The 25,549-nt window shown below is 40.4% G+C and overlaps 3 protein-coding genes across 4 annotated transcripts; 1 reads left to right on the top strand and 2 right to left on the bottom strand.

Annotated features, from left to right (window-relative positions):
* Positions 1-262: 262 nt before the first annotated feature.
* On the top strand, positions 263-5,229 carry rexo4 (REX4 homolog, 3'-5' exonuclease). The gene is made up of 8 exons (XM_010878264.4): positions 263-646; positions 795-1,177; positions 2,346-2,498; positions 3,047-3,240; positions 4,128-4,216; positions 4,309-4,383; positions 4,477-4,551; positions 4,652-5,229. Exons 1-8 carry the CDS (start codon positions 437-439, stop codon positions 4,799-4,801), a joined length of 1,329 nt encoding a protein of 442 aa, XP_010876566.2. The 5' UTR covers positions 263-436; the 3' UTR covers positions 4,802-5,229.
* Positions 5,230-5,297: 68 nt separating this feature from the next.
* Positions 5,298-12,337, bottom strand: cacfd1 (calcium channel flower domain containing 1). Its single transcript, XM_013137180.4, has 5 exons — positions 11,737-12,337; positions 9,437-9,509; positions 9,192-9,317; positions 8,932-9,039; positions 5,298-8,593 (listed from the first exon to the last, which is right to left on the bottom strand). The coding sequence occupies exons 1-5, from the start codon at positions 11,840-11,842 to the stop codon at positions 8,506-8,508; spliced, it is 501 nt and encodes a 166-aa protein (XP_012992634.1). The 5' UTR covers positions 11,843-12,337; the 3' UTR covers positions 5,298-8,505.
* An 892-nt stretch (positions 12,338-13,229) lies between these two features.
* ptcd2 (pentatricopeptide repeat domain 2) lies at positions 13,230-16,982 on the bottom strand. Of its 2 annotated transcripts, none has more exons than XM_010878261.4 (10): positions 16,658-16,982; positions 15,580-15,672; positions 15,325-15,463; positions 14,986-15,103; positions 14,784-14,862; positions 14,597-14,688; positions 14,408-14,521; positions 14,253-14,327; positions 14,036-14,149; positions 13,230-13,936 (listed from the first exon to the last, which is right to left on the bottom strand). In XM_010878261.4, exons 1-10 carry the CDS (start codon positions 16,767-16,769, stop codon positions 13,712-13,714), a joined length of 1,161 nt encoding a protein of 386 aa, XP_010876563.1. In that variant the 5' UTR covers positions 16,770-16,982; the 3' UTR covers positions 13,230-13,711. The 2 variants fall into 2 exon arrangements, with proteins under 2 accessions (XP_010876563.1, XP_010876564.1); XM_010878262.4 differs by having other exon boundaries at positions 15,334-15,463; positions 16,658-16,981.
* Between the last annotated feature and the right edge of the window lie 8,567 nt (positions 16,983-25,549).

The raw sequence follows: 25,549 nt of genomic DNA, 5'->3' as shown, positions 1-25,549 counted from the left end.
AACCACTCATATAGTTCATGTTGAAGGGTGATTTGCAAAGTTAACAATTTGACAACGCTGCCACCTGGTGTCCATCCAATCTAATGCCGTCTTGATACTAGTTATTTCGTATGGTTCTCTTTCGTATGTTTTGTCATGCTACTGGATAGTATGTTTATAGTTTTCTAGACAGCAATGTTGATCCTATTTTTTTTTAAATCAGTAGATTAGTTTATAAAAATCTGGATGAATAAAACTGACTAGTTAATTTAAGAACGAACCGCAAACCTTGAATTGTCTCCATCCTGTCGGACATTCACACTTGTAACACATTGCGGAAGTAGATTTCAGCATGGCGTACAGAAAAACGTGTGGATGCCTCAGTTCTTACTGTATACATATTTTTGTGACTTTGTAAATATTCATACTGTTCAAAAGGCATATTCCTCGAGACGTGATGCCTAAGGTCAAACCAGCGACTCAAGTAGACTCTGGCGCTTCTTCGAAAACGTCAGAGTCCACCCAGAAGAAGAAACAGAAACCTGTAAAGAAACATGTTTTTAAACACACTAACATGAAAGAACCATTGTCAAAAGTTAAAACTAAGGCGTTGCTTCCTCCAAAAGATGCTCAACAGTTTTCAGCCAACTGGAAAACGTTACTAGAGGTGAGTAGTTCATTGTAATGAGTAAGTCAGACATCCATTGTTGTTATACCGATTTTGGATAGACCTGTAAATGTTCGTACTACTGTCATCACTGTCTAAAATGTGAGCTATGGTGCTGTTTGAAATGTGACTTTATTCTTTTTTAAAGAGGTTAGAATCCAAGCCCCTGTTAGTGAAAAAGCAACCAGTACATGAAAATTCCAAGGTACACATGGACATTTCAAAGAAGGACAAGACTCATAACGTTGCTAAAGAAATTTCAAAGGAGGTGGCACCGCATAAGAAGCCTGCTAAGGACTTACCAAAGAGAAAGGATGTCGAAACAGTCGGCAAGACTGCGCAGGTCAACAGTGGGAAAGCAGTGAAGGGGAGTACTGTTGTTAGTAAATCTCAGGTGAATGGGAAAGGCCCAGGACCATCGGTGACAGAACAGCCCAATCCCAAGAGGAAACAAAACAGTGTCCAGATGCTGGGCAATCCGCAGAAGACGAAGAAGAAGAAAGTAGAAGTGGAGGAAAATAAACCAACTGAGTAAGTCTGTCTATAATTTGAATTAGATCACTTTTTAAAGGCATATTAAAAAAAATATAAATACAACTTTCCATGGGTGTTTCATACAGGTTTTCTCATTGAAGATCTTTTGTTGAATGTTGGACCTAATTCCTAATTAGAAGATAAAGGTGCTTGGTTTCCCCATTTTGCATACCCCACCAGTGTTCCAGACTGTGACCAAATTATCACATTTTGAGACCCTTTTTCTTGGGTTTTTAGGTTTAGATTTGGTCTCATTGGCACCATTTTAATTTTTAAAAAAATCCTTCAGGTTTCATGATATATTTTAAATGTTTTAAGAAATATTATTTGTTGTTTACCCAGTAGTTATAAATGTACCTAGTTTTTAATCATGTTTGGAAATGTAAAACTTATTAGCAAAAGCCTCTAATTCTGAATGAGAAGTTTTCAGTTGTATTTACAAGTTCTCCGATAGAGGGTCCTGCTTGCTCTAGGTGTTACAGATTAGAATTTAATCAATTGAAAGATGTTCTTTTCACTGAAAGACTAAAAGATCCAATTCAAAATTGAAACATTCCATCACTATTCCTTATTAGACATTTTCAAATGTAGCATACCAACACTTTCAAAAGTAGCATGAGAACAATTTAATATTCTCAACAGTAACTCCTATATCTAGCCATAATTGCATTCTAAACAAAAAAGTGTTTGCTATATCCCAATGCTAGTAGCCTAATCATAAATGTAAAGGAAAGTAAAATCTAAACATAAAATGTAACTACATTTCTGAATTGTTCTAAATCTACAAACGAACTAATATGCTAAATTTATGTTTTACACTAATGTATAATCATTTTGGGATGTGCTACCAAATAATGGTTGGGCCACCAACGGAAACACTTAGTGGAAAATGTTAGTCTGGAGCAATGCCCACCATATAATATATTTAACTTATATTGTTGAGCATTTGTGCTTTTTTTCATTACAAAATTAATGTCTGAGGGTCAAATGTGGTGTGAAAATTGAGTAAATTTTGACCACTTTTTATCTCTTAAGTGTTTTTGGCATTGAGTCCCAGAAAGTCACGTTATGATCACCTCTGTAATGGCTGAATATGTATGGAGGGTTTCTTTCACATGAAAAGGGATGCTCTCAAAAAGATTGATATACATCTGTCCGCACCTAGATTGGACCTGTGGTTTGATGATGTAGACCCTGATGACATTGAGGCTACAGTGGGAAAAGATGCGGCTGATATCATGAGGAAGATACAAGGCATTCAGAAAACCGATCCCCAGAACACAGAGAAGATACTGGTGAAGGACAGGGGGTTTGAGGGGTAAGTCTACTAGCAGTTACTTTCAACTGGTGTCTGACTAAAAATGACATTAAACTGGTTAAATAGACTTAAAGAAAACATGACAATAGAATTTTTTAGATCTCAATATTTTCTAAATATAGCAGACCTAGTTGTGTATTTTGTTCTCTTAGTCATGTGAGCTTGCCAACATTCCTAATCAAGAATATGATCAATATGGAGTGAAAAGGTTTCCCATATCTATTTGCTACATATACTGTCAATATAACAAAATACATTTCCAGAAAGCTTTTCAGCAAAAGAATAAAAAGACAATGCCGTTATTGTGTCCCGACTGTGACAACCTGGATCAATTTGGGTCCCGAAGCAAAACCAGTTTAGAGCCACAGAATTACAGGACACCACACTAGCACATTCATCACAGTGAATGCCTACAAGTGCTTTATTAGTCACAATTTCAGTTTGAAATGTACTGTACAACTTCCATTCCTTTTCTATAATTAAAGAACAGTATTGTCTCTTGAAGAAAATGATTTCCCTGGTGTGACCAAGGCCTTTTCCCTTCTCAGACTAACCAAGGCGGTGGCTATGGACTGTGAGATGGTGGGCGTGGGCCCAGATGGAGAGGACAGCATCGTAGCCAGGGTGTCCCTGGTGAACCACTTTGGGAAGTGCATCTATGATAAATATGTCAAGCCCACAGAGAAGGTGATAGACTACAGGACAGCTGTCAGTGGCATTCGACCAGAAGACATAAAAAACGGTATGGAATGAGACAAACATAGACGTCATCCACCCCCATATCAGTGGCTTCCCTAAACAGCCAAACAGGGGTTCTGAGTCTGACTGCCTTTATTAACTAGACTACTTTTTGGTTGAGCCCTCTTTTGCTAGAATGGATGATATGCATCTTCTAGTGATCTATTGATCGAGGACACGTGCCTGTCAGTCCGAAACTAGCGATGTCTTGGGAAACAGGTTTGTCCTAATTCACATGAACCTGTGTGTTTGATTAGATTTTGATTTGACTTTCCACACAGGGCAGAGAGATTATAATACCCCATCTCAGGTTGATCAAGTAAATGTGCATGTTGTTTGTAAGCACGGTTGACATACTGGTATTGATGAGTATGTCCTTTTAGCCTAACTGTTGTTGTTTTCTTGCACAGTCAAATAATGATGTTTGACCAACAAGTTGAATGTACGTTTTACTGATCACTGATTAACGACTGAACATCACGTATAATTAAAATGGTGTCTAACTGAATAAAGTTGATCCCTCTATATTTATTAACACAAAACCAGCAGGCCCTGGATCTTGTAGGGTAAAAGTCGAGGACCCCTGACCTAGACCAAATCCAAAACAATAACAATATATGGAATTCATCCCCTTTTTCAGTAATTTAAGTCACATCTTTAAACATAATTCCACAAATGAGTCATAGCTCATTCGCAAAAGATTCTTTGCCGGCTGCTTTTGCTATTCAGCAGCCCCCCTGCATTTACTTAAGAAAAACCTTGACTGTTATTTTATGATAGCACTGCAACAAGCTCACTAAAGCCCAACAGTGTTATTTAATGATTAAGTTACCTGAGCAGTGTTTTAAAATGATACTTTGTTTTCATACTAAATGCTGTTATACGCTGCAGGTGAGAATTTTAAGACTGTCCAGAAAGAGGTGGTTGAGATCCTCCATGGAAGAACACTAGTGGGACACGCCATCCACAATGACCTCAAGGTACTCCACTATGATATACTGTGAAGCTACACTGTTTCACTTACTGACGTTACCTTACTGTCATTGTTTACCTCCATTTCTTAATTGTTCAGATTTTATTCTTGGATCATCCAAAAAAGAACATCAGAGATACCCAAAAGTATAAACCTTTCCAGAAAGCTGTGAAGGTAAATACCCTTTTTGTTGAATTTTATAATTTTGTTTCAGTGACAGAAGGATTTGTATGAGAGGAAGATGTTAACAACTTTGTTAATTTTCAGAGTGGACGGCCCTCTCTGAAACTCTTGTGTAGAGAAATACTAAACGTGGAAGTACAGAAGGGAGAACATTCATCCGTAAGTCCCCTTTTAGAAATGTTGCATTTTATTTTCTAGCTGACAAATATTCTACAATACAGTTGTGAGCGAAAAGCTAATGTCTGAGAATATGTTGCAGGTCCAAGATGCACAGGCGACCATGAGGTTGTACAAAATGGCAAAGAAACATTGGGAGGCAGAGATCAAGGCTAGTCGTAAGAACCCAGAGTTGACCAAGAAGACCAAAGTACCTAGGAAGCCCAAGTCACCCAAACCCAAATTAACCTGACTCTGGGTCTGAAGAATGAACTGCAGCAGTTTGTAAGTGGGCTGAGGACATGCCATTGCGTAGATGGCACAAAGGAGACTTGACTGAATAGAAATGCATGTTTTTGGGAAGTAGACTCACTTATAAAGGAAACCGTGTACAGTAAATTGTGGAATTTCCTTTGGTAACCCAAAAAGATTGCAGAGATTATTCTATTTATTCAAAGCCCACTCGACCCAAATCCTACAGAACGTTTATTCTTAACAGATGCCTCAGTGTCATTCATTGGCAGACACGTCACGTGAATCCTTTGTTCTGAACAAGGTGTCTATCTTCTAACATCCTGTCGGGGTGTTGGATTGTTGTTTCAACTTCCAAATGTTGGGTTTAGAAAATGTGTTCCATTATGTTGCTTTTGATAACTTATCATGAATTAAAAGTGATAAACCCCCAAACTGCATTTTGGTTTTGCTACACTGATCATCTGCATAGTGTAAGTAACTGAAAAGACAGACTTAAAAAAAATATGAATATTTTATTGACAGACAAGGGGAGGAAAAATACCAAGCAACAAGATTAGTAGGCTTCTATTGACATTCCAGTACATGATGACATCAAAAGCAATAAAGGCAAGATTGCCTTAGAGTCATTATTTCAACACAAAAAGCACACACCCCTTACAGCAAATATGGTCAGGGCAGCAGATGTGTATCAATACTGCAGGGCTGGGACCTCTGCAGAAAACACGATTTCCAGCCTTTCACCAGTGGCTTCATGACAGGTAGATGTGATGTAACCATGAAGCTACATCTGATGCTACAAAGCCCATTTCATATAACGAACAGTTGTGGCCAGAAGTATTGGCAGCCTTGCACTTCAAATAACTCAAACTGCCTCTAAAACATGAAACTGGCCTAAGTTCTCTTTGATTTGAACTCTTTGGCTCTGTAATATTAACAGTAAAATCTATGTTTTTTTTTTATTCAGAACTGAATGTATCCTTTTAAATTTGAAACATTAAAATGGACATGTTCAAGTCACTCTTGTCCATGCTTTGTTAAAATACTGTTTGATCTCCTCGGACAATTCTCTGGTTCATTCTTTTCTCCATGCTCAGTGCACTACACACTGTGACACAAAACAGGAGAAAAAATTATTTTCATATTGTAGCCTACTGGAAATCAATATGCGTTAAGTTCCAAAGTAAACGAGAATCACCTGCTTGAAATGTAAACATTTTTAAATACTTCTAGAAAGTGCCAATACTATTGTAGTATTTTGGGGGAGGAATAAGCTAAGACTCAGTAAATAATTGAAAGATTTTAACAGTATACTATTAGAAATTGCTAATTATTTGAATAAAGTGCAAAGGTGCCAATACTTTTGGCCAAAACTGAATGTATATTTTATAGCACATTCCTGTGATTGCTGGTGTTCCTGTTCTAGCTGGTTCATGTGTAACTGGGTAGTACCGTTGCATTGGTTCAAGTGACTTGTAATAGTGTTTATGCTAGTAACCCTGAATGCTGTTTACGGACATAAAAATAAGCCTGCCTGAGATCTGGTCATAGATGACCATTTTACTGAGTAACTGAATTGAGTCATTTTCCAATCCATAGAGTGAGAGATACAAGGCTGTAAGAGGTGTGTACAAACAAGCTACCTCAAAGCATTCCTGTTCACCAACAGTCACACAAACTAATAAACCGAACAGTAGGTTCATGCTGAACAATGTATTTGTACTTGTAATCAGAGATCGGACAGATGATGATGATGTATCTTTTGTCTGAGTTAAGGACAAAGGCAAATCATGGCTCTGTGCGTGCTTCACTGTGTTGCACTCTAAATAGTCCCTGAATCAAGACATATTCCCTCATCCAAGTCCCTAAAGCCTTTAAAACTCACTGCTTCCCTGGGACAGAAGAGCAGATCACTACTGTGTGTAGGATCAAAAAGGAACACTGTAAGCCGGCATCACCCCAGTGGACCACAGGAAGAGGCTAACGGAGATCCCAATGAAAACAGGTTCATCGATTCCGGCTCCACAAGAGAAAACCAATACAATGGAAATGGTTTGTTTTACTGCAGCATAGCCAGAGCGATCTACTACGATGTGTATGACTGAGCATAGCCATTCAGCTCTCATTCTTTATGTTTTTTTACTTTAAGTATATAAATAACTTCTAGCAAATACAACCAGCAGTTGCTTGATTACAAGCAAATTTGTTGAACGTCCCATAAGCTGAGAAATTGTTTATATGTTTTATGTGCACTAAAAGATGTTCACACACAGAATTCACCGTTATATCACGGTTCATCCAACCAAATATGAACATGCATTGTTTTATCAATGTTATAATTTGTTTAAACCATTCAATTGGAAGCTGTAAATATCACAAGTAACAGATAAAAAATGAGGACTCCATCTTTGGCTTCACTGGATGGATATACATTATGTTTGGGATAACTCTCCCAATGGCCAAACTTCCAATTCCCGCAGCACAAGTAAATCGAGCTGCAGTAGATGCACTTGAAATCATATCATTGTTGACTTGGGAAAACAAACTACGATTTCACATTTACAATCGGCCAGGTTTCCTGAAAGGCTGATCGGCTAAGATGGTACATTACTTTTCCTACTTGCCAAAAAGGTCAGTAACCAGGGCAACAAAAACCGCACACAAAAAAGGGATAAAATAATCCAGAAAAAATATACTAGAATAAAAAGAAAACACAGCAGCTTAACTCCAATGCCACGGACAACTAAATTCACACTATAAGGACTCAATAAGATAATAAATATATTGTTATCTAGACAGACATTTGATCAAATAAGACATAAAAAGATGCAGCAGTTTAGGTAAAGAAATAACCCACTGACAGAGTATGAAGGTGGGGGAGAGGACGAGGGAGAGGTGGGGTAAAACAGATGTGATGGTGGGGGAGAGGACGAGGGAGAGGTGGGGTAAAACAGATGTGATGGTGGGGGAGAGGACGAGGGAGAGGTGGGGTAAAACAGATGTGATGGTGGGGGAGAGGACGAGGGAGAGGTGGGGTAAAACAGATGTGATGGTGGGGGAGAGGGCGAGGTAGAGGTGGGGTAAAACTGATGTGATGGTGGGGGAGAGGACGAGGGAGAGGTGGGGTAAAACAGATGTGATGGTGGGGGAGAGGACGAGGTAGAGGTGGGGTAAAATTGATGTGATGGTGGGGGAGAGGACGAGGGAGAGGTGGGGTAAAACAGATGTGATGGTGGGGGAGAGGACGAGGTAGAGGTGGGGTAAAATTGATGTGATGGTGGGGGAGAGGACGAGGGAGAGGTGGGGTAAAACAGATGTGATGGTGGGGGAGAGGACGAGGTAGAGGTGGGGTAAAACCGATGTGATGGTGGGGGAGAGGATGAGGGAGAGGTGGGGTAAAACCGATGTGATGGTGGGGGAGAGGATGAGGGAGAGGTGGGGTAAAACAGATGTGATGGTGGGGGAGAGGACGAGGTAGAGGTGGGGTAAAACCGATGTGATGGTGGGGGAGAGGACGAGGGAGAGGTGGGGTAAAACAGATGTGATGGTGGGGGAGAGGATGAGGGAGAGGTGGGGTAAAACAGATGTGATGGTGGGGGAGAGGACGAGGGAGAGGTGGGGTAAAACAGATGGGAGGGTGGATGAGATAGAAGAAAGGGAATGTGTTCCTCATCTTTGGGAGCGACTGAGGGAGGGATCATATCACTATACTGATCCATCAGTGGTCCCGGTCAGCTTCTCCTCATCCCCTGGTTTCTGGTGATTCAGCCTGGCATAACTCACTGCATCGCCCCTGAAAGACAGAGGAGGTGGATGGGAGAGAAGCAGGGGAGGCCGCATGACAGCACAGAGAACAAGGAGGTTGTTAGATATAATGTTGAGGGAAATATATTTCAAAGGGTTACATTTGCCACTCATGGGTATAAGGAAAGCATAAACAAAACAGTTATTTTGTTGTAACATTAGAATTATTCCATCTTATTTGTTTTAATAACACCCGAAAATGTATTATGTTAATTCAAACTGAATGGGGCGAAAGTGTGAGGAAGAAATAAGAGATAGTAGACTGACTTTCTTTATGTACACCTACATTCAAATCAGATCACTAAACTAGGAACATAAATGTCTCACTTTTTGCCCAGGGAAGCCAGACCGTAGAGCACTCCTGTAGCAAAGGCAATGGCATTCCCAAACAATGTGGTGATGGAGAAGCTCAGGAATATGGGAAATATTGCCATCCTGAAAATAACATCAACAGGGACTGGTAGATTACATGAAACCTGTATTGTGTTTATTTAAAAAAATCAATTTTAACAGTTGATTTAAATTCTAGGCTTAGACAATAAGCAGGCGAGTCTTGTGAAGCCAACAATCCTCAGACCAGTTCCTACCCGCAGTAGAAGAAGGCTTTCTGCCACGGTTTGAACTTGTCAGCTCTAGCTCCCACTGCATTGGCAAACTCAATGAACTGGCAGCAGAATGGGACTTCAAACAGGAACAACACAAAGGCATTCAACCTTGAAACACAGGGAGAGGACACGAACACAGCATCTGTAAATGTGTACATACACAGGCCCAGTTCTGTATGTACACGACCAACTTGGCCAAAAAATCATAGTGGAAGAATGAAACTTACACCATCCACACTCCAGCGGCGATGTTTAAGGGGCTGACAGTGACACACATCCACACTCCTGAGATGGCACATGCTTCAGTGAGAGAAAATATTACCGGTGTTACAAGTGTTCCTAATGCAACTACAATGCAAGTACAATCAAGCATAAATATGCATAGATGCTTCAGGCATATTGGATTATGAATCCAAACAGACCAGGAGAAAGGATGCTTGGTTCCAAGCCAGAGAGGGATAATAAACTGTGTTATTATCCAACTCAAATCAAATGTAGCCTCACTGGAAACTACAAGGGCCTGAATTTCTCATTTCAAGAAAAACTATGGGTTTTGTTACCAGAGAAACTAGCACAGAGGATCAGCTCTTCTGCACTGGCAGAGATCCAAACAAGAGACAGATGACGATGATGATGATAAGTATTAATCTGAGCCTCCAGACCCCCTGGTAGGACCCTGTTAGGCCCCTGCTATGCACTGCCTGGTGGACTGCTGGGTGCTACCAGTGTCCCGGGGCCTCACAACGAGCATGGAAAAGGACTCAGACAATGAACAGATGGGATGCTTAATCACATGACATCGAATGTGATGTGTACAAACACACAAGCTGTTACAGGCTTCAATTCATTCCTGTACAGAAGGTCGTCAAAGTTGCGACAGCTCATCTTGTCTTCTGCATCCAGCTCAGAATTTGTCTAAATGATGAACTTGTGGGGCTTGAACGATACTGGTCTGAAAATATCTCAGCTCAGGACACGAGAAGCCTTGCACTGGTACTGACCGAATGATGGTGATTAATTAAAACGCCTGGCGCTGCCAAACAAGTCCCACGGTACCAGACGAGAGCAAGCTGCTGGCTGGCACCCTCATGCCACACACCCAGATACATCTGACACACAAACACATCTGACACACAAACACACACACACACACATCTGACGCACGCACACGCGCACGCACACATACAAGTATGCAGCAGCAACCAAGCAGGGAAACAGATAGGACGTATCCCATCCTGCATCCAGATTCCACAGCATGCTGAATAATACAGAGTCCACTGATTATACAGCAGGCCAGTGTGAGAATGTGATACAGCTGCCAGTACTCCAGTATCACAGCCAGCACCAGGCCGACAATGGACAGGCGAGGAAGGCAAGCCGGGCTGCTATGTGGCCTACAGCTTGGGAACTGCAGCACAGCCAGACATCATGCCTGTCAGCCTCGCACCAAGTCCCTGTTGGAAGAACGTGCACTCCAGCTAACATTAAATAGAAGCTATCACTAAACCGATGAAGGCTGAAGTCCATGACCAAACACTGTCATGTTTCAATGAGAGCCGATAGCAGAGCGTCCTTAAGAATGTAACATAGTCACACTGTCATTCCTCAGGAACAGGTTTTAGCTAGGAATTGTTGGATATCCAGTCATCAACACCCGCAGTTCGGCTCCAACCAAAATAAGGAACTCCTGCTACCTCTGAAAAAACAAAGGTGTGTTTAATATGTACCAATGATACCTGCCATACTGAGTTGAATGTGTCCATCGCTCTCAACAAACTTGTTAAAAATCAGTTATCCCAGGAAGTCACACTAAAAAGACAATAAGTGCATATCTCAACCAAGTTCCACAATGTCATATTCACACACCAAGTCTGTTTATCCAATACTTTCTGAAAAACAATGCAATACAGTGTAAAATCTATTAAACATGTTATTAATTCATAGTTTTTCACAAAGTAATTGAAAAACAAACTGTGTGACCAGATGACAACACGGATTAATACTATATTTTATTAATATATATATATATTTTTTAGATATTAAACTATAATGTAAAGTGTTTTATGAAGTCGTGGAAAAATAAACAGAGAGCTGATGAAATGGAACATTCTTAAGAGATGTAAACTATATGTCAACATAATTGTATCACATGAAATTAAACAGATTTTTAACAGTTTTTCGATAGGGAGGGCCACATTCAACCCCAATGGTAGGTTGAGTTGTTACATATTAAACACATTCCTTTGTTGAACACTTACGTGTTTTTGCCGAGCCCGCATGCGTTTCTTAGGTTTATCTTTTGTCTGAGCCTATGAAACAATGAGCAACTAAGGCTGCCGACAAAATAAATACCTGATAACTAGTAAGGAGCCAATTCCGTAGTTGCGGTCTTAGTTTTGTCTGTTCTGCATTCAGTGACAATAGACTTGAAAAGGTGTGGTATGACCGATCAGAATTCAAATGTTTACAGTCATTCAGCACGTGTAACTTACAGTAGTTATGAAAACGTCTGGTTATTTTTACTTACATACTCCGCCCAGGACACCAGCGATTTTGCAGAGCCATCGGTACCACCACGACATGCCATCGTCGTCTGTGACAGGTTTTGGAGACGCCGGCTCTTCAGTGTTCATTTTTACCCCCGTAAATTATTCAGTGACCCACCGCAGTCAATGTAACAATAGCCACAATGGCAGGGGCTTTTATGGACAATACAAGCTAACTGTTATGTTAGGTGAACAACCTCAATTGGCCTTTTAACAGTTCACGAAAGCACATACATTTGTTTAGACCTGTTCTACTCAAGTAAGCAATGGTTACCAACTGATAATTGTTCTGTTGTCAGATACCAGTTGGAACTACCTAGGCCTAGCTATGTAGCAAACGCGTTAACTGCTGCTGTTCCAGTCGCCAGACGGTGGTGATGTCGGCTTCAGACACCGCCAACCTCCACTATCTGCGTATATATAAAATTAGGCAGCAAATTAGGCACTTTTCAATCACACGAGTCACCGGTTATTATTATAACTACCTGTTTCGTCTTATTTTGTCCCTAATCCACTGCTGTCCTGTCTTCTCTGAGATTCCCCTAGGTTCGGCGTTAGTCAGCGTAGCATTGTGGGTTGGACTAACGTATTGTACGTCACTTTTTGTTTACACGTGGCCGTGTTCTTGGAATTTGATATGAATAGGTGTGTTTCTGTCCAATTCTGCTGGGCCATGTTCAGTATGAAAACGTTCCCGAAAATATTGGCCGAAAAACCACAAATTGAGCCAATGCAATTCCTGTTGAACGCACCCCTATTATGTGCCTGGGCCCTGGGACATGTACGATGTATTTAACGTAAATAGGGACTCTTTATTCAACAATAAAACAGCGCCAATGCAATGGAATTAAAACGTTAAGAAAAAAATACATGAGAACATTTATTATTCAAATTTTAATACACTATAAATATGTAATACATAACTACAGATTTATGCACATCCGTCTCACATACTATTGTATTTTTCTTTTGCACACATTGGTATCCATTTTCAGTCAACAGTTAAAAGTCTGAAATGCTCAGAAGGGTCTTGCCCAACAACCAAAGCAACTAAACCTTAACATCAAATGGAGGGATACTGCTGACAGAGGTAGATTTTTACTCGAGTTCACACACTTTTGGCCAATAATGGCGTGGGAAGAGAAACAGAGACATATTTTAGCATACATTTTCCACAACAATGCTTCTAATTATCGAATAAAAAAAAAAAACAGTATACTTAAAGTGTATTATTTTGGAACCACCAATGACAATATACTCCTAATGTATTTCAAACATTATGTTGGAAACACATTTGGACAATATTACAAGAGTGCTAAAATGTTATTTTCAATTATGCATTTTATGTATACTAAAGTTGAGGGCCCATTTTCACACACTGAAGTATGCTTATAACTTTTGTAATAATAGTTAAATACTATTTTAGTATTATTTAGTGTACTAAAGTACAACATAAGTGGTTCCAAAAAAATAAAACATTTTTTATGAGATATACGAAGAAAACGTAAAGGATACAAATCAACATTTACCTTTTCTCCACGCCACACATTTTTCAGTGATTTCTAATTGTTTTAATTTATAATTCACCGCCAATATTTTCATACCTTGTTAACATTTAGAAGCACAACACCCAGCAATGCTGTGGAAATATGCATCTGAACAATGAATGGCTGTTTCAGTTCTCGAACCATAAATGGTGGAAAAAGGGGGTTAGAGAAAGATCACATTTCAAACACTGTCTCCATTCAGTCCTGTTTGCCTGTTGTGAGATGAGATGAGGGACTGGTACAAGGGAGGCTGTGATTAGGATGTTTTAAGATGGCACTCGGACTGCACACTCATCTAGAACTCCCCTCCCAAATAACTACTCGTCACCAAATCCAGATTTCCAATATCCCACACACCTTGCTCAAACTGAGCCCTAAAACACACACTGAGGAATCCACCGGGTCCCATTCACTCTGATAACAGAGTGGCCCGGAGGGGTCTCAGAGTTCTCCGGCTGATCCTTCTCTCTTCCATTATCCCTGTGGACATCCTCTTCCTCCCGCTGGGAGTGTGACACAACATCTGGTCCAGGCTCTCTTGGGTCACCTGACCGGATTGTTGGAGGCAGGACAACACCTGCTCCACACTTGCCATCAGAGGACCATCCTTGCTCCGCATTCGCACCAGGTCCACCTAAAAAAAAAACAAAAAAACATTGTAAAACACAATATACAAATCACAAGGGTCAACAAAAAATGTGCATTACTAGCAGCTTTATTTGCTTTCGCGTACCACTTCCTGTGCAAATTCAGGTTTCTTTATAAAAGCAGGGCTGTTGGAGCATATGGCAAAGGTCAGGACATCCAGGCATTCGTTCATAGCTCCTTCCATGGCCAGTATCAGTACCTGAAACAACACCACAAACATAACCTAAAATAGCTGGCTTCCTGATGGACTAAGTTAGACACACAATGATGCTACCTGGTTAGCGAACACTTGGAAAACTCACTTTGAGATTCTGACATATTCTGCTTTCAGTACTCATAATCAGGCTGAAAAATGATTTTGCTTTTGGGACATTATTCTGAAAAACAGAAAAAAAGAGATTCACGTTAGTATCTGACATGGATTTTAAAAGTGGAAGAGACAGAACAGCCTACTGACCTGTCTAAGTGCGAGAGCTACTGTGAAAGAGTAGGCATGTCTGGGCAACAGGTGTCCTTTGGTCTGTGCCTCCTCCAAAAGGGCAGTACAAATTCTAAAGGACTCCGGGGTATTCTGGTGAGCACAAAAACAGGGCCTTCAATCAAGTGTCTATAAAGTGGAACCACGCAATGATGGACAAATCCTCACCAGTTTATAGCAGGTTCCAGCTGCTAACGTGAATGTGTCCTTGTTTAATGTCACACCTTGGTTCTTCATGTCTCTTAGTACATCCAGAGCACCTAGTATTTCAGATATGGTTTAGTGATTACATTTCAGTTATCAATGGAGGTACATGTTCTACTTTAATGATCTAACACAAAAGGACACCACTTACTCTGATATAACCCTTTTTTAAATAACATGTCGATGGCAATATTGAAAGAGGTTGAGTCACAGAAAAAGCCTCTCAAATTCTGTGAAAAACAAAGAAAAAGAAAGTATTAATGGCTTGATTAACTACCCTAATGAGACAAAAGATGGACATAAGCTGTATAACATTAGCAAACTCAAACACAGATATATGACTGTAGTATTACCTTGTCTGTAAGTGTAGCAGCAGCCATCTCTTCCTGCCCCAGCTCAAAGCAGAGCCTCATGAACAGAGGACCAAACTTAAACTCACCAAACGCTGAATTACTGTTCTCCTCATGGTACCTAAGCAGTAGAAAATGCAGCTATGAACAGATGCACATGGTCAGCCAACAGGACTGTGGCTAACTAGAAACCTTTGTTTGTGGCTTATGTCACTTGTTTTACCCATTCTAAGATTAAATCAAACAGTAACTGAATGTCTCTGTCAGTAAACCTTCTTTATAGAGCAGGTCACAACATTCCAGAGCAATCCATTTTGTGAAATGAGTTGTGTGCCTGATTACCTTCCATACCTGGAGATTGCACATCTGGCTGTGGCCATGTCCTCAGCAGATTGGCAAAGGTGAAGAAGCAGCTTTAACTCATCCTTCAATATCAGCTCATTCTTCTTTAACTTCTGATTGAATGCCTCAAAAAAATCACCTTAAAAGTAAAACATGGTTGGTCAATTTCAGATGTAGTAGGCCTAGTTAAGGTACAGTTAGTATGAGATTCAAAAAGTAAGGCCATACTGTGTATCACAATTCATAGCAGCCTACTTTTTGATCCAGACACTTGATGAGCAACTGCCAATTTCCGCCTCTGGAATTCTTGTAGCTTGACCACATCTTCTGACAGCAGGTGCCTTTTTGCTGAAATGAATGCATGAACAGAAGTAGTCAACGTCAAATGGAGATTGTGATATTGAAGGGTGGTATGGTACTTCAAGGTTTAATTATGATTCTGAAACAGATTTTCTGATTGACTGTTAGGTTAGCAAGCTTTAGATTGGCTACACATAGCTAGGTACGGTAGCTGGGTACATTTTACTAGCTTTAATTTTTTTAGCTACCAGCTTTTATTTTTCATTTGGCTGCGTGTTCTTAATCTTTTCAGAACATTATTTGCCTGAAGTGTGAGAGCAACTATAAATAGAGGGATAGGAGATTGAGGAACAGGCACCGAGAGCTGCTGAGGAATCACTCAAGTGGGTGCTACACAGAGAGAATTCCAGCAGATTTAAGATCAGGCTTATCCCCCAGGTTTGCCCTGTTCAAGGTCATCAGCATCATCGATCTCTGAACACCTCTCTCCGTTTAAGCCATGACCTGACCTTCTCCATCTTCGGAAGATACCAGCATTAAAAAATGCTGTCATGATATATCTGATACCGTGCTGTGAGAAAGTATTTTCCCCTTTCTAAATGTCTCCATTTTTCAGCTCAGGGAAGGTAGCTTCACAGTCTCCTTTTTATTTATTTGTTACAGAGAATGAATTTCTAGAAAGATGGAAAATTGTCCAGGTACTGAGACAGTATCTTCAAAACATCGCACTACTACCACGATATATGACCCCTTAATGTGTCAAATTCGGTAGAATGCAGTGTTTGGTTGTCACCGCAGACGCCCATGTAAATAAAAAACATTTTTTTAAAACACAACTAGCTGCAGTAGTCACAAACTGATACGTTTCTTTCTACAATAAGTCTTTTAATTTGATTTAAACCTTTTGATTTAAACCTAAACTTAACCCCACAGTTAATCTCATGCCTAATCATGAGCATTTTAAACAAATGTCGGCTCAGATACAGAACCATAACCTTAGACATTAGATACATAAAATCAGCTATGTATATACCTCCTTCTCGGCATGCCATGCAGTCAGTTTGTATGTGGCCACGAAGTATTCCTTTAACAGGAACATAGTGAAGCAGTATTCCGAAGCTGCCTCGAATCCTGCTAAGCGCCATGTTGCACCCTGAAAGTATTTTTACTATGGAAATAAAGGGTGAAATGATCGGGCAATTGACAACATTCCATTTTTACTCCTCAATGTTTGTTATTAGCACAGAAAACGTTTTAAATAATGAAGAACTATGTAAACGATTTTACCATGCAATTAAAAATGTCTGTAACAATAACGGAAAGACAGACAAATCTAAGTTAACGTCTCCACTTGTCTACGATTCAGTTGGCACATTCCAAAATGTCTGCGCCCTGTCCCGTGTTTACTTTTTTTTCTCGGACTGCCATCAACACCCAGATTTCTAGGTAAAACGTAATTCGTCTGACACATGGATTGTATTGGACTACATTATCTTTCGGTATAATTTCAATTCTCAGTATGTATATTGGTGTGTATAACAAGACAAAGTAAAATATTAAATACCAAAGCCATTACTTTCTACATCCCCAAGGGGGCAGCATCCCATTCAAAATGTGCATCTTTATGCTGTTTGAACGAGAGGTTTCTACTGTACAAACCTGACTGCTCACTTATTGAGAGCCAGGTCAAGCAATCATGAAGGATGACCAAAAAGCCTCTCCAAAACTGGATGGCTGTGAACAAGAATGGAAAAATAACAGCCACATGTTATGACTGCCTGCATGGCAGGGTGAGTACAATTAGTAGCTACATATACACACATTTTCAATGAACATGCAGCAGACCACTGGAGACAAGGAAGGACATATTGAGATTCACTTGAAAACAAGTTATTCCTACTACACCCGCGAGGCTCATAGTTCTTGGTTTGGCACAGACACAGTGTCTGTAAGCTCACAGGACCAGTGACTGTGCCAGGCCAGAAAATAACTCTTATTACACTGAGGTTAGACTCAAAATATTTACCACAATCCTGCATCTACCCTGAACACTATTACTATTTCATCATCAAATCAAAGAAGCAGAATTATGTTACGTTTGTTTTCATAGATCAGCAGCGGCAAACTTTTCAGTTATGCAGGCTATGCTGATGATATCATCTGGACCCAACAACGACGTGTCATCTTTTGTATCTACCGAGAGGCATTACATTTAACGCAGACTGGGACTTTTGGTATTAATATAACTATTTTTTGAAACCTCACAATTTTGGATGTACTTGTAATACGTTGTTTAAATTTGTGCATAATCTATAACTAAAATCACTATCACAATTCAGCCATCAATTTCCATTTGAAATTGTGTTTTTGATAACACGGGGCACATATCGGCGCACACAAAAGAGAAGAAAAGGGAAGGAAGCAACAAAATATCCAGGCTGATGCTCAAGCCCTTACGAAGACCCTGCCTGCAGGTGGTGGTGTTAAACAATCTTGGTTGACTTTACAGAATGAGTGATTGGTTCATAACGTATGCAGTGGGAATGTGTCATCCTGCCTCACTGAATCATAGAGAAATATGCATACTGCTTGCTGTCTGAATGTTGAATGAGGGTTAATGAGCACCATTTCAATGTCTTAAATAGCCACTTTGCATATGTACAGTTCCCCATCTTTGTAGTCTAGAGGTCATGCATAGCCAGCAGTCTCTGCCTTTGTTCTTCATGGTGTGGTTTGTCCATGTGTCAGGTGTGTGTATATGAGTGCGTGTTGCTTGTGATTTTGTATGTCCATCAGGGATTTCCTTCTTCTCCATTTAGTTAACCTCATAATTTATTAATGTTAAGCAGATCAGAGCCAGTCTAAGGGTTTGGTTAAAACCCATTACAGTATGACACAGTTACTTCATCTACTGATCAACTGGGTGGGACTACCGATGAGGAATATATTTTGTAAAGCTTAAATGGCAGCACTGTCCCATGGGGAATGTCAGAACTGTCTATTAAACAGTAACCATGTAGTAATTATCCCCCTTTCCAAATAACAAATAGAAGCATAATAGCTATCCACTTTCTTTCCCCCCATGGTGGGAATGATATTCAGTCTGATCTCTCTCTTTCTATATAATATTATCAAGGCAAGTCGTCGTAGAGCGACACTGTCAGTCAGATAATTGCTTTAGCAGGGGGAGTGTGTGACATCAAGCATTAAAAAGACGTCACTTCCATGAGTCTGTATGACCACTTGCCCTGAATGTTAGGTGTCAAGGGAACGGCAGCCCTCAGTGGTGTGATTATAAAGCCCTGTAAATGCTTGTCACCTCTGTGAGGATTTCATTTCTCAGCCCTGACTCATTGCAAAACTGAAAGCTAAGGGGGGGTGGTGAGTGGGAGGAGGTGGGGCTCACCTCGGTTGCCATAGCAACATGAGCTCATGTCACTCCATCCTGCTGAGATTGCATCCTGGCTAATTATAGAGTAGCTTCCCAATGCAACAGATCGTGGAATAAACAGTGTGTTTGATGTTGAGAACATCTGTTCTTATTCACACTGAGTTCCTCAGCTGCTCTGTCTCTGACATAGGTCGACCACCAGACAGATACTGGTTGCTCGTTTTCTGTGTAAATGTTTTTACCCTGTCACATCATATTAGTGTATTTGCTTAGTGAGTTCCCCAGAGGAAAAAGTAAAGAAAAGAAATCAGTGAAAATCCCTTCCTTTCACATGGGTCCAAGAGACAAGCATTAGCTTGAGCTGGGACTGGGACTGCCTTGTTTGCCTCTGTGGTAGTCAGGCCAGACCCCGAGGGTCAGTCAGAAAGGGTCACACTAGACACATAGGCTTCTGGGTCCTAAAGCCAGTGACAGAGACGGAGTAGTCGAATAGGTCAGGTCAAGTGCAGTTCAACCCTCTTGGCCTGTCACACCCATGTACGAATCCCGATTGTTGAGTCACAAAAAAGATGCCAAGAGGGGGACTTAACATTTGAGCCTCTTTATCTACTAACAGCTCATGGGTCTAGAAGACGCCAGGTATCTAGAGGTTGTGTGGAGACACAGAAAGAGAAGGATATAATAGTAAGACCTAACAAGAAGTAGCAGTGGTCATAATAGTATTAGTTATAGCATTAATAATGGCCTAAGAAATAGATAAAGTAAAGCTGTAGGTCTTTTTACAGGTGGTATCACTGGCCGTTTTACTGTTACCTCTTGTATGTCTTCTACCATCAATTCATTATCATTATCTTCAAACAGTACACAGAGAGGTGGTTTTCCAGAGCACAGACAATACATCTCACTGGACACCAGTTACAGAGTGCGCTCTGAGCTGTTTGTACATTTAGAACCAGACTGTTTATAAATTCAGTGTGTTTTTGTTTTCGGGCACCAATAGAAAGCACGTTGAAGCTCTGACCAAGGAATAGGATTATCCAAGCATTCTGACAACTGCAGTCAAGCACCGAAGCTAACTTGTCAAGCACTGGCGAGCTGGACAGCTACTCTCAGGCAAATGAGAAAACAGATCACTGTTACCATTTTTCTTAGCCTACCAAAGGTGTTTATATTGTTGCACTGTTACCTTAGAGGATGAGGTTCCTGGTAACAATTGAATAAAAACATTTTGCTGACGTTTACCGACACCTGTTGTAACAATCGGACGCAAAGGTCATTCATAATTTAATAAATTATTCTGTGCTCTGGCACTCACCCAGTGTGCTTTCGGCTCTAAGTAGATTGCCCAAAAGAATGTATGAACGCACCCACAATCATATGTGCACGTCAGCCCTTTCCTATAGTCCAAGGGCACCATCAAATGGAGCAAGGTGGAGCCCCTTCACAATTGCAACCTTCTCTTAAAGCACTATAGTGTGTGTCCTGAGGAATGACTAGCTGTTCAGAGGTGATTGGTATGCTGCATGAACACGCTGACAGTCTGGCCCATCCTCCAGTGTGTCAGGGTCGTTGTCTGCTGGTCTGACTCTCTGTCTGTATCTCTCTGTTTGTCTGTCTGACTCTCTGTCTGTATCTCTCTGTTTGTCTGTCTGACTCTCTGTCTGTATCTCTGTGTATGTCTGTCTGACTTTGTCGGTATCTCTCTGTTTGTCTGTCTGACTCTGTCGGTATCTCTGTTTGTCTGTCTGACTCTGTCGGTATCTCTGTCTGTCTGACTCTGTTGGTATCTCTGTTTGTCGATCTGACTCTCTGTCTGTATCTCTGTGTATGTCTGTCTGACTCGGTCTGTATCTCTGTGTATGTCTGTCTGACTGTCGGTATCTCTCTGTTTGTCTGTCTGACTCTGTCGGTATCTCTCTGTTTGTCTGTCTGACTCTCAGTGTGTCTACTGTGTCCCACTCTCTTACTTTTTCTCTGTCTATCCATCCATCCTTCTTCTTTGTCTCTCTCTCTCTCCCTCGTTTCTCTCTCCCACACAAACTGACACAGGCTGGGGCCATGGTGTGTTTTTTTGAATAGACATTTATGTTATTCTTTCTGACAGCTCCTGCTCCTGTATTTTTGGTCCTCTCCTTCCACATCCTGGCTGGTTTACTTGTCCTGTTGGATTATTTGTGACATTGTGAAGTTTTTGAGTCTCAGACAGAACAGTATGTACTTCATGTAATGTAAATGCTTATTAAACATTAAGATAGACTTTTCATATACATTTCTTAATCTCAATACATTTTCTATCTTCTATTTCTTCCTATTAGGAGCTATAAGTCACAGTTATGTAGGCATACTGTGGGTTTTGTAGCGGGAGATAAACATAACCTATCCCATAGGAGAGATTCCAGCATTATGGATGTTACATTTGCACACAAAAATACAACACTAACACTTTACAATAAGGGTACATTAATTGACGAGTTGATGATTTAGTAAATATTAACAAACATGAATTATTAATTCATTCATTAATGCTTTACTATTATTAAGTCATGCTAATGAAGACTCTACAAACGTTAAAAATCCATTGGTTTACATTTTACAATTGCATTTAATTAATGATTTACTACTATTATGTCACGCTAATGAATAATAGCCCACAAACTTTGGTAGTACATTTATGGCTGTTGGATTCTAATATATCATGATGGTTGCGCATAACTTACATTTAGTAAATATTTTCTCATGATTTACTAATTGTATCTTATGTGCACACAAGCATTTATAAAGTACAATTTTGAGCGTGGCATGGTTGTTGGTGCCAGACGGGCCGGTCTGAGTATTTCGCAATCGGCTTAGTTACTGGGATTTTCACGTACAACCATTTCTAGGGTTTACAAAGAATGTTGTGAAAAGGGAAAAACATCCAGTATGCGGCAGTCCTGTTGGCGAAAATGCCTTGTTGATGCTAAAGGTCAGAGGAGAATGGGCCGACTGATTCAAGCTGATTGAAGAGCAACTTTGACTGAAATAACCACTCGTTACAACCGAGGTATGCAGCAAAGCATTTGTGAAGCCACAACACTCACAACCTTGAGGCGGATGGGCTACAACAGCAGAAGACCCCACCGGTTACCACTCATCTCCACTACAAATAGGAAAAAGAGGCTACAATTTGCACAAGCTCACCAAAATTGGACAGTTGAAGACTGGAAGAATGTTGCCTGGTCTGATGAATCTCGATTTCTGTTGAGACATTCAGATGGTAGAGTCAGAATTTGGTGTAAACAGAATGAGAACATGGATCCATCATGCCTTGTTACTACTGTGCAGGCTGGTGGTGGTGGTGTAATGGTGTGGGGGATGTTTTCTTGGCACACTTTAGGCCCCTTAGTGCCAATTGGGCATCATTTAAATGCCACGGCCTACCTGAGCATTGTTTCTGACCATGTCCATCCCTTTATGACCACCATGTACCCATCCTCTTATGGCTACTTCCAGCAGGATAATGCACCATGTCACAAAGCTCGAATCATTTCAAATTGGTTTCTTGAACATGACAATGAGTTCACTGTACTGAAATGGCCCCCACAGTCACCAGATCTCAACCCAATAGAGCATCTTTGGTATGTGGTGGAATGGGAGCTTCGTGCCCTGGATGTGCATCCCACAAATCTCCATCAACTGCAAGATGCTATCCTATCAATATGGGCCAACATTTCTAAAGAATGCTTTCAGCACCTTGTTGAATCAATGCCACGTAGAATTAAGGCAGTTCTGAAGGCGAAAGGGGGTCAAACACAGTATTAGTATGATGTTCCTAATAATCCCTTAGGTGAGTGTATAACTGCCTTAGTTAATATTAACAAAGATTAATACATGTTTGTTAAGATCCTGTAACTCATGTTTGTTAATATTTTCAAAATAATTAACTAATGTTAATTAACGTACCCTTTGTAAAGGGTTACCAATTAATGGATTCAGTGTACGCCAAAGAGAGTAGTGAATTATTGTCATGTTAGAAATATAACACAATATAGATATCACATTAGCAGTAATCTGTGAGTTTGTAAGACTAAGAACTGAACATAAAACAGAAACAATTATCATTTTGAAAACGTCTTTTGGAAAAACAACTTTTGTGGATTTGTTCATAACCTGAAATAGACAAATCTAGACGATTAAATATTACAATTGTTATATATATATAGGATTTGTTTTAGAATGTAGAATTGCATTATTCCAAAGGAGAATATCTGCCAGTTCACATGGTCATCACCAAACAAATGGTTGCAGATGTCAAAAACAATTAAGCTGACGGCTGAAGTTGAATAATCACTTGTACAGCTGAATTGCGCCCCCCCCCCCCCCCCCCCCCCCCCCGGCTCTGACAGAAAACGCTGCTCAAATGACAACAAAAAAAATTGCCGCTTAGTAACATAAGATAAATTACTTTATTTTGACCTTCTCAGCTTGAACTTGCCACAGATTCTCCCACAGCTTATACAATGTGTCTAGTTTGCAATTCAGACTCCTTCCTCTGACTCTCTGCCAAATTCTTTCCACCAGTGATGGGCTGCTCTTTGATTTATCCCTGTGTGCTCTTCGTCTGGGCCCTGGAAAGAGCCTAGGGGTGGGCCAGTGCCAACATCATTAATAAATGTCCTGGTCGACAACGCTCTCTTCCCCTGACTTTGGTGCTCAGTGCCGTGATGCGGTGGACCACCTAGAGGCAGTGACTCAGCAACGGTAACGACATTTAATAGGGACCAGTGATTTGTCTGCAATTGTGACGATGACTGAGGGGTTTTGAGGGCGTGATATACAAAATACATTCTGCACATTCAAAGCATTTCTTTAATGTAGAGATTTTTATCCATCATTAATCAATGTTGAATTTAATTTCAAGTATGGCTACTATACTCTAGTGTTGCTACCTTTGTATTTTGCATGAGGATTATATCATGCGACCTACACAATCCTTCAAGACCTTAATATATTACAATACAGCGAACATACATAACTCACATTGTATTCTAGACCACACTGAGCTTTTAACCAAACTATACTTTCATTTCTGAATGTTGTTTAATACTAAGGCAAGACATGTCATCTGCTTTACTTTGTCATTCTTCAAATCCCTCCTGGTTTTCTTCCCACCCGGCCACTTGTCTCCTGATCTGTCTGACTCAGCTCTCCTCCAGACATCCTCTAGACATGGTGCTCTCTGTAGATTTGGGAAAGGCATGAGATGCTCAGACTGGTGTCATATTCCTAAAGAGGCAGAATATGCTACAGCAATCCCTCCTTCCTTAAAGATGAATACACGTATAACATGTTTTTCAATTCACTAATATTAAAATATTAATATCTCCTGTAGAGAATTGAACAATTGTTTTCCTTCAGTTGGGCTTTTAGGCTATTCTGGACGTAGCATATGCCTTGTGGAAGGCTACAGTATCTCACAAAAGTGAGTACACCCCTCACATTTTTGCAAATATTTGATTATATCTTTTCATGTGACAACACTAAAGAAATGACACTTTGCTAAAATGTAAAGTAGTGAGTGTACAGCTTGTATAACAGTGTACATTTGCTGTCCCCTCAAAATAACTCAATAGACAGTCATTAATGTTGTTAGTGTTACAAGGGCTACAGCACAAAACCAGTAGCTGAAGTAAGCTGTCTGGCTCAAGCGACAACACTCTAATTGCATATAAACCTGCTGAAGATGTCCCTATTATTAAGTCATTTAGTATTGCAAAACATTTTATTTTCAATAACTAAATGAATTTGAATTGCAATACCTTTACATTTAATTGTCACTGGAGTAAATCCTATTTAAAAAAAAATTATCTTGTATTGCTATATTTCCAGTCACTCTGTCTGAACAGTGCAGTGATGATTACATAAAACCTGAAGGTAAATTAATTGAAATCTGTGGAATTATGGGGGATTGTGTACATTCAGTTCATGCCTGCATTCAAAGGCTGACCTAGAATTTGAATTGAATTAAGTGGTTCAGTTCTCTCTCAGAGTGAGTGAAAACTGATTTATTTAAATTTTTAGGGTATTTACCCCAACCTTGAAACACAGCAACTGCCTGAGCCTCCAGCCTCCCCACTTGTCTCCCTCTCTCCCCCAATCTCTCCTCCCTTCTCTAACTCACAGGGGTTATAAATCCCCTTGCTGGGCCTGTCTGCCTGGGCTGTTTGTCTATCAGGGACACCCGTCACACTGGAGGCTATGGATTCTGACTCTCCCAGGGGCCCCATTGTTTTTTTATAGACAATCACACACCCAGAGATGGCCTAATTACACCAATCAGCCAAAACATTATGACCACCTGCCTAATACTGTGTAGGTCCCCCTTTTTCCACCAAAACAGCATTGACCTGTCGAGGCATGAACTCCACTAGGCCTCTGAAGGCGTGCTGTGGTATCTGGCACCAAGACGTTAGCAGCAGATTCTTAAATCTTGTAATTTGCAAGGTGGGGCCTCCATGGATCGGATCCCATGAATGGTCGATTGGATTGAGATCT

The sequence above is a fragment of the Esox lucius genome, chromosome 14 (assembly GCF_011004845.1).
Source record: "Esox lucius isolate fEsoLuc1 chromosome 14, fEsoLuc1.pri, whole genome shotgun sequence".
Taxonomy (NCBI): Eukaryota; Metazoa; Chordata; class Actinopteri; order Esociformes; family Esocidae; genus Esox; species Esox lucius.
Note: the sequence above shows the minus strand (reverse complement) of the source record. Positions and strands in the feature narration are given on the sequence as shown.

What these genes read in the sequence shown, in the direction of transcription:
- rexo4 (XM_010878264.4), top strand. Translation starts at nt 437, where the DNA reads ATGCCTAAGGTCAAACCAGCGACTCAAGTAGACTCTGGCGCTTCTTCG. An exon ending in ACCAGAAGACATAAAAAACG is followed by an intron (nt 3,241 to 4,127) that starts GTATGGAATGAG and finishes TATACGCTGCAG; the next exon opens with GTGAGAATTTTAAGACTGTC. An exon ending in AGAAGGGAGAACATTCATCC is followed by an intron (nt 4,552 to 4,651) that starts GTAAGTCCCCTT and finishes AATATGTTGCAG; the next exon opens with GTCCAAGATGCACAGGCGAC.
- cacfd1 (XM_013137180.4), bottom strand. Translation starts at nt 11,842, where the DNA reads ATGAACACTGAAGAGCCGGCGTCTCCAAAACCTGTCACAGACGACGAT. An exon ending in GCCGCTGGAGTGTGGATGGT is followed by an intron (nt 9,318 to 9,436) that starts GTAAGTTTCATT and finishes CTGTGTTTCAAG; the next exon opens with GTTGAATGCCTTTGTGTTGT. An exon ending in AAAGCCTTCTTCTACTGCGG is followed by an intron (nt 9,040 to 9,191) that starts GTAGGAACTGGT and finishes TGTTATTTTCAG; the next exon opens with GATGGCAATATTTCCCATAT.
- ptcd2 (XM_010878261.4), bottom strand. Translation starts at nt 16,769, where the DNA reads ATGGCGCTTAGCAGGATTCGAGGCAGCTTCGGAATACTGCTTCACTAT. An exon ending in TCAAGTGTCTGGATCAAAAA is followed by an intron (nt 15,464 to 15,579) that starts GTAGGCTGCTAT and finishes TTTACTTTTAAG; the next exon opens with GTGATTTTTTTGAGGCATTC. An exon ending in CTGAATTTGCACAGGAAGTG is followed by an intron (nt 13,937 to 14,035) that starts GTACGCGAAAGC and finishes TTTTTTTTTTAG; the next exon opens with GTGGACCTGGTGCGAATGCG.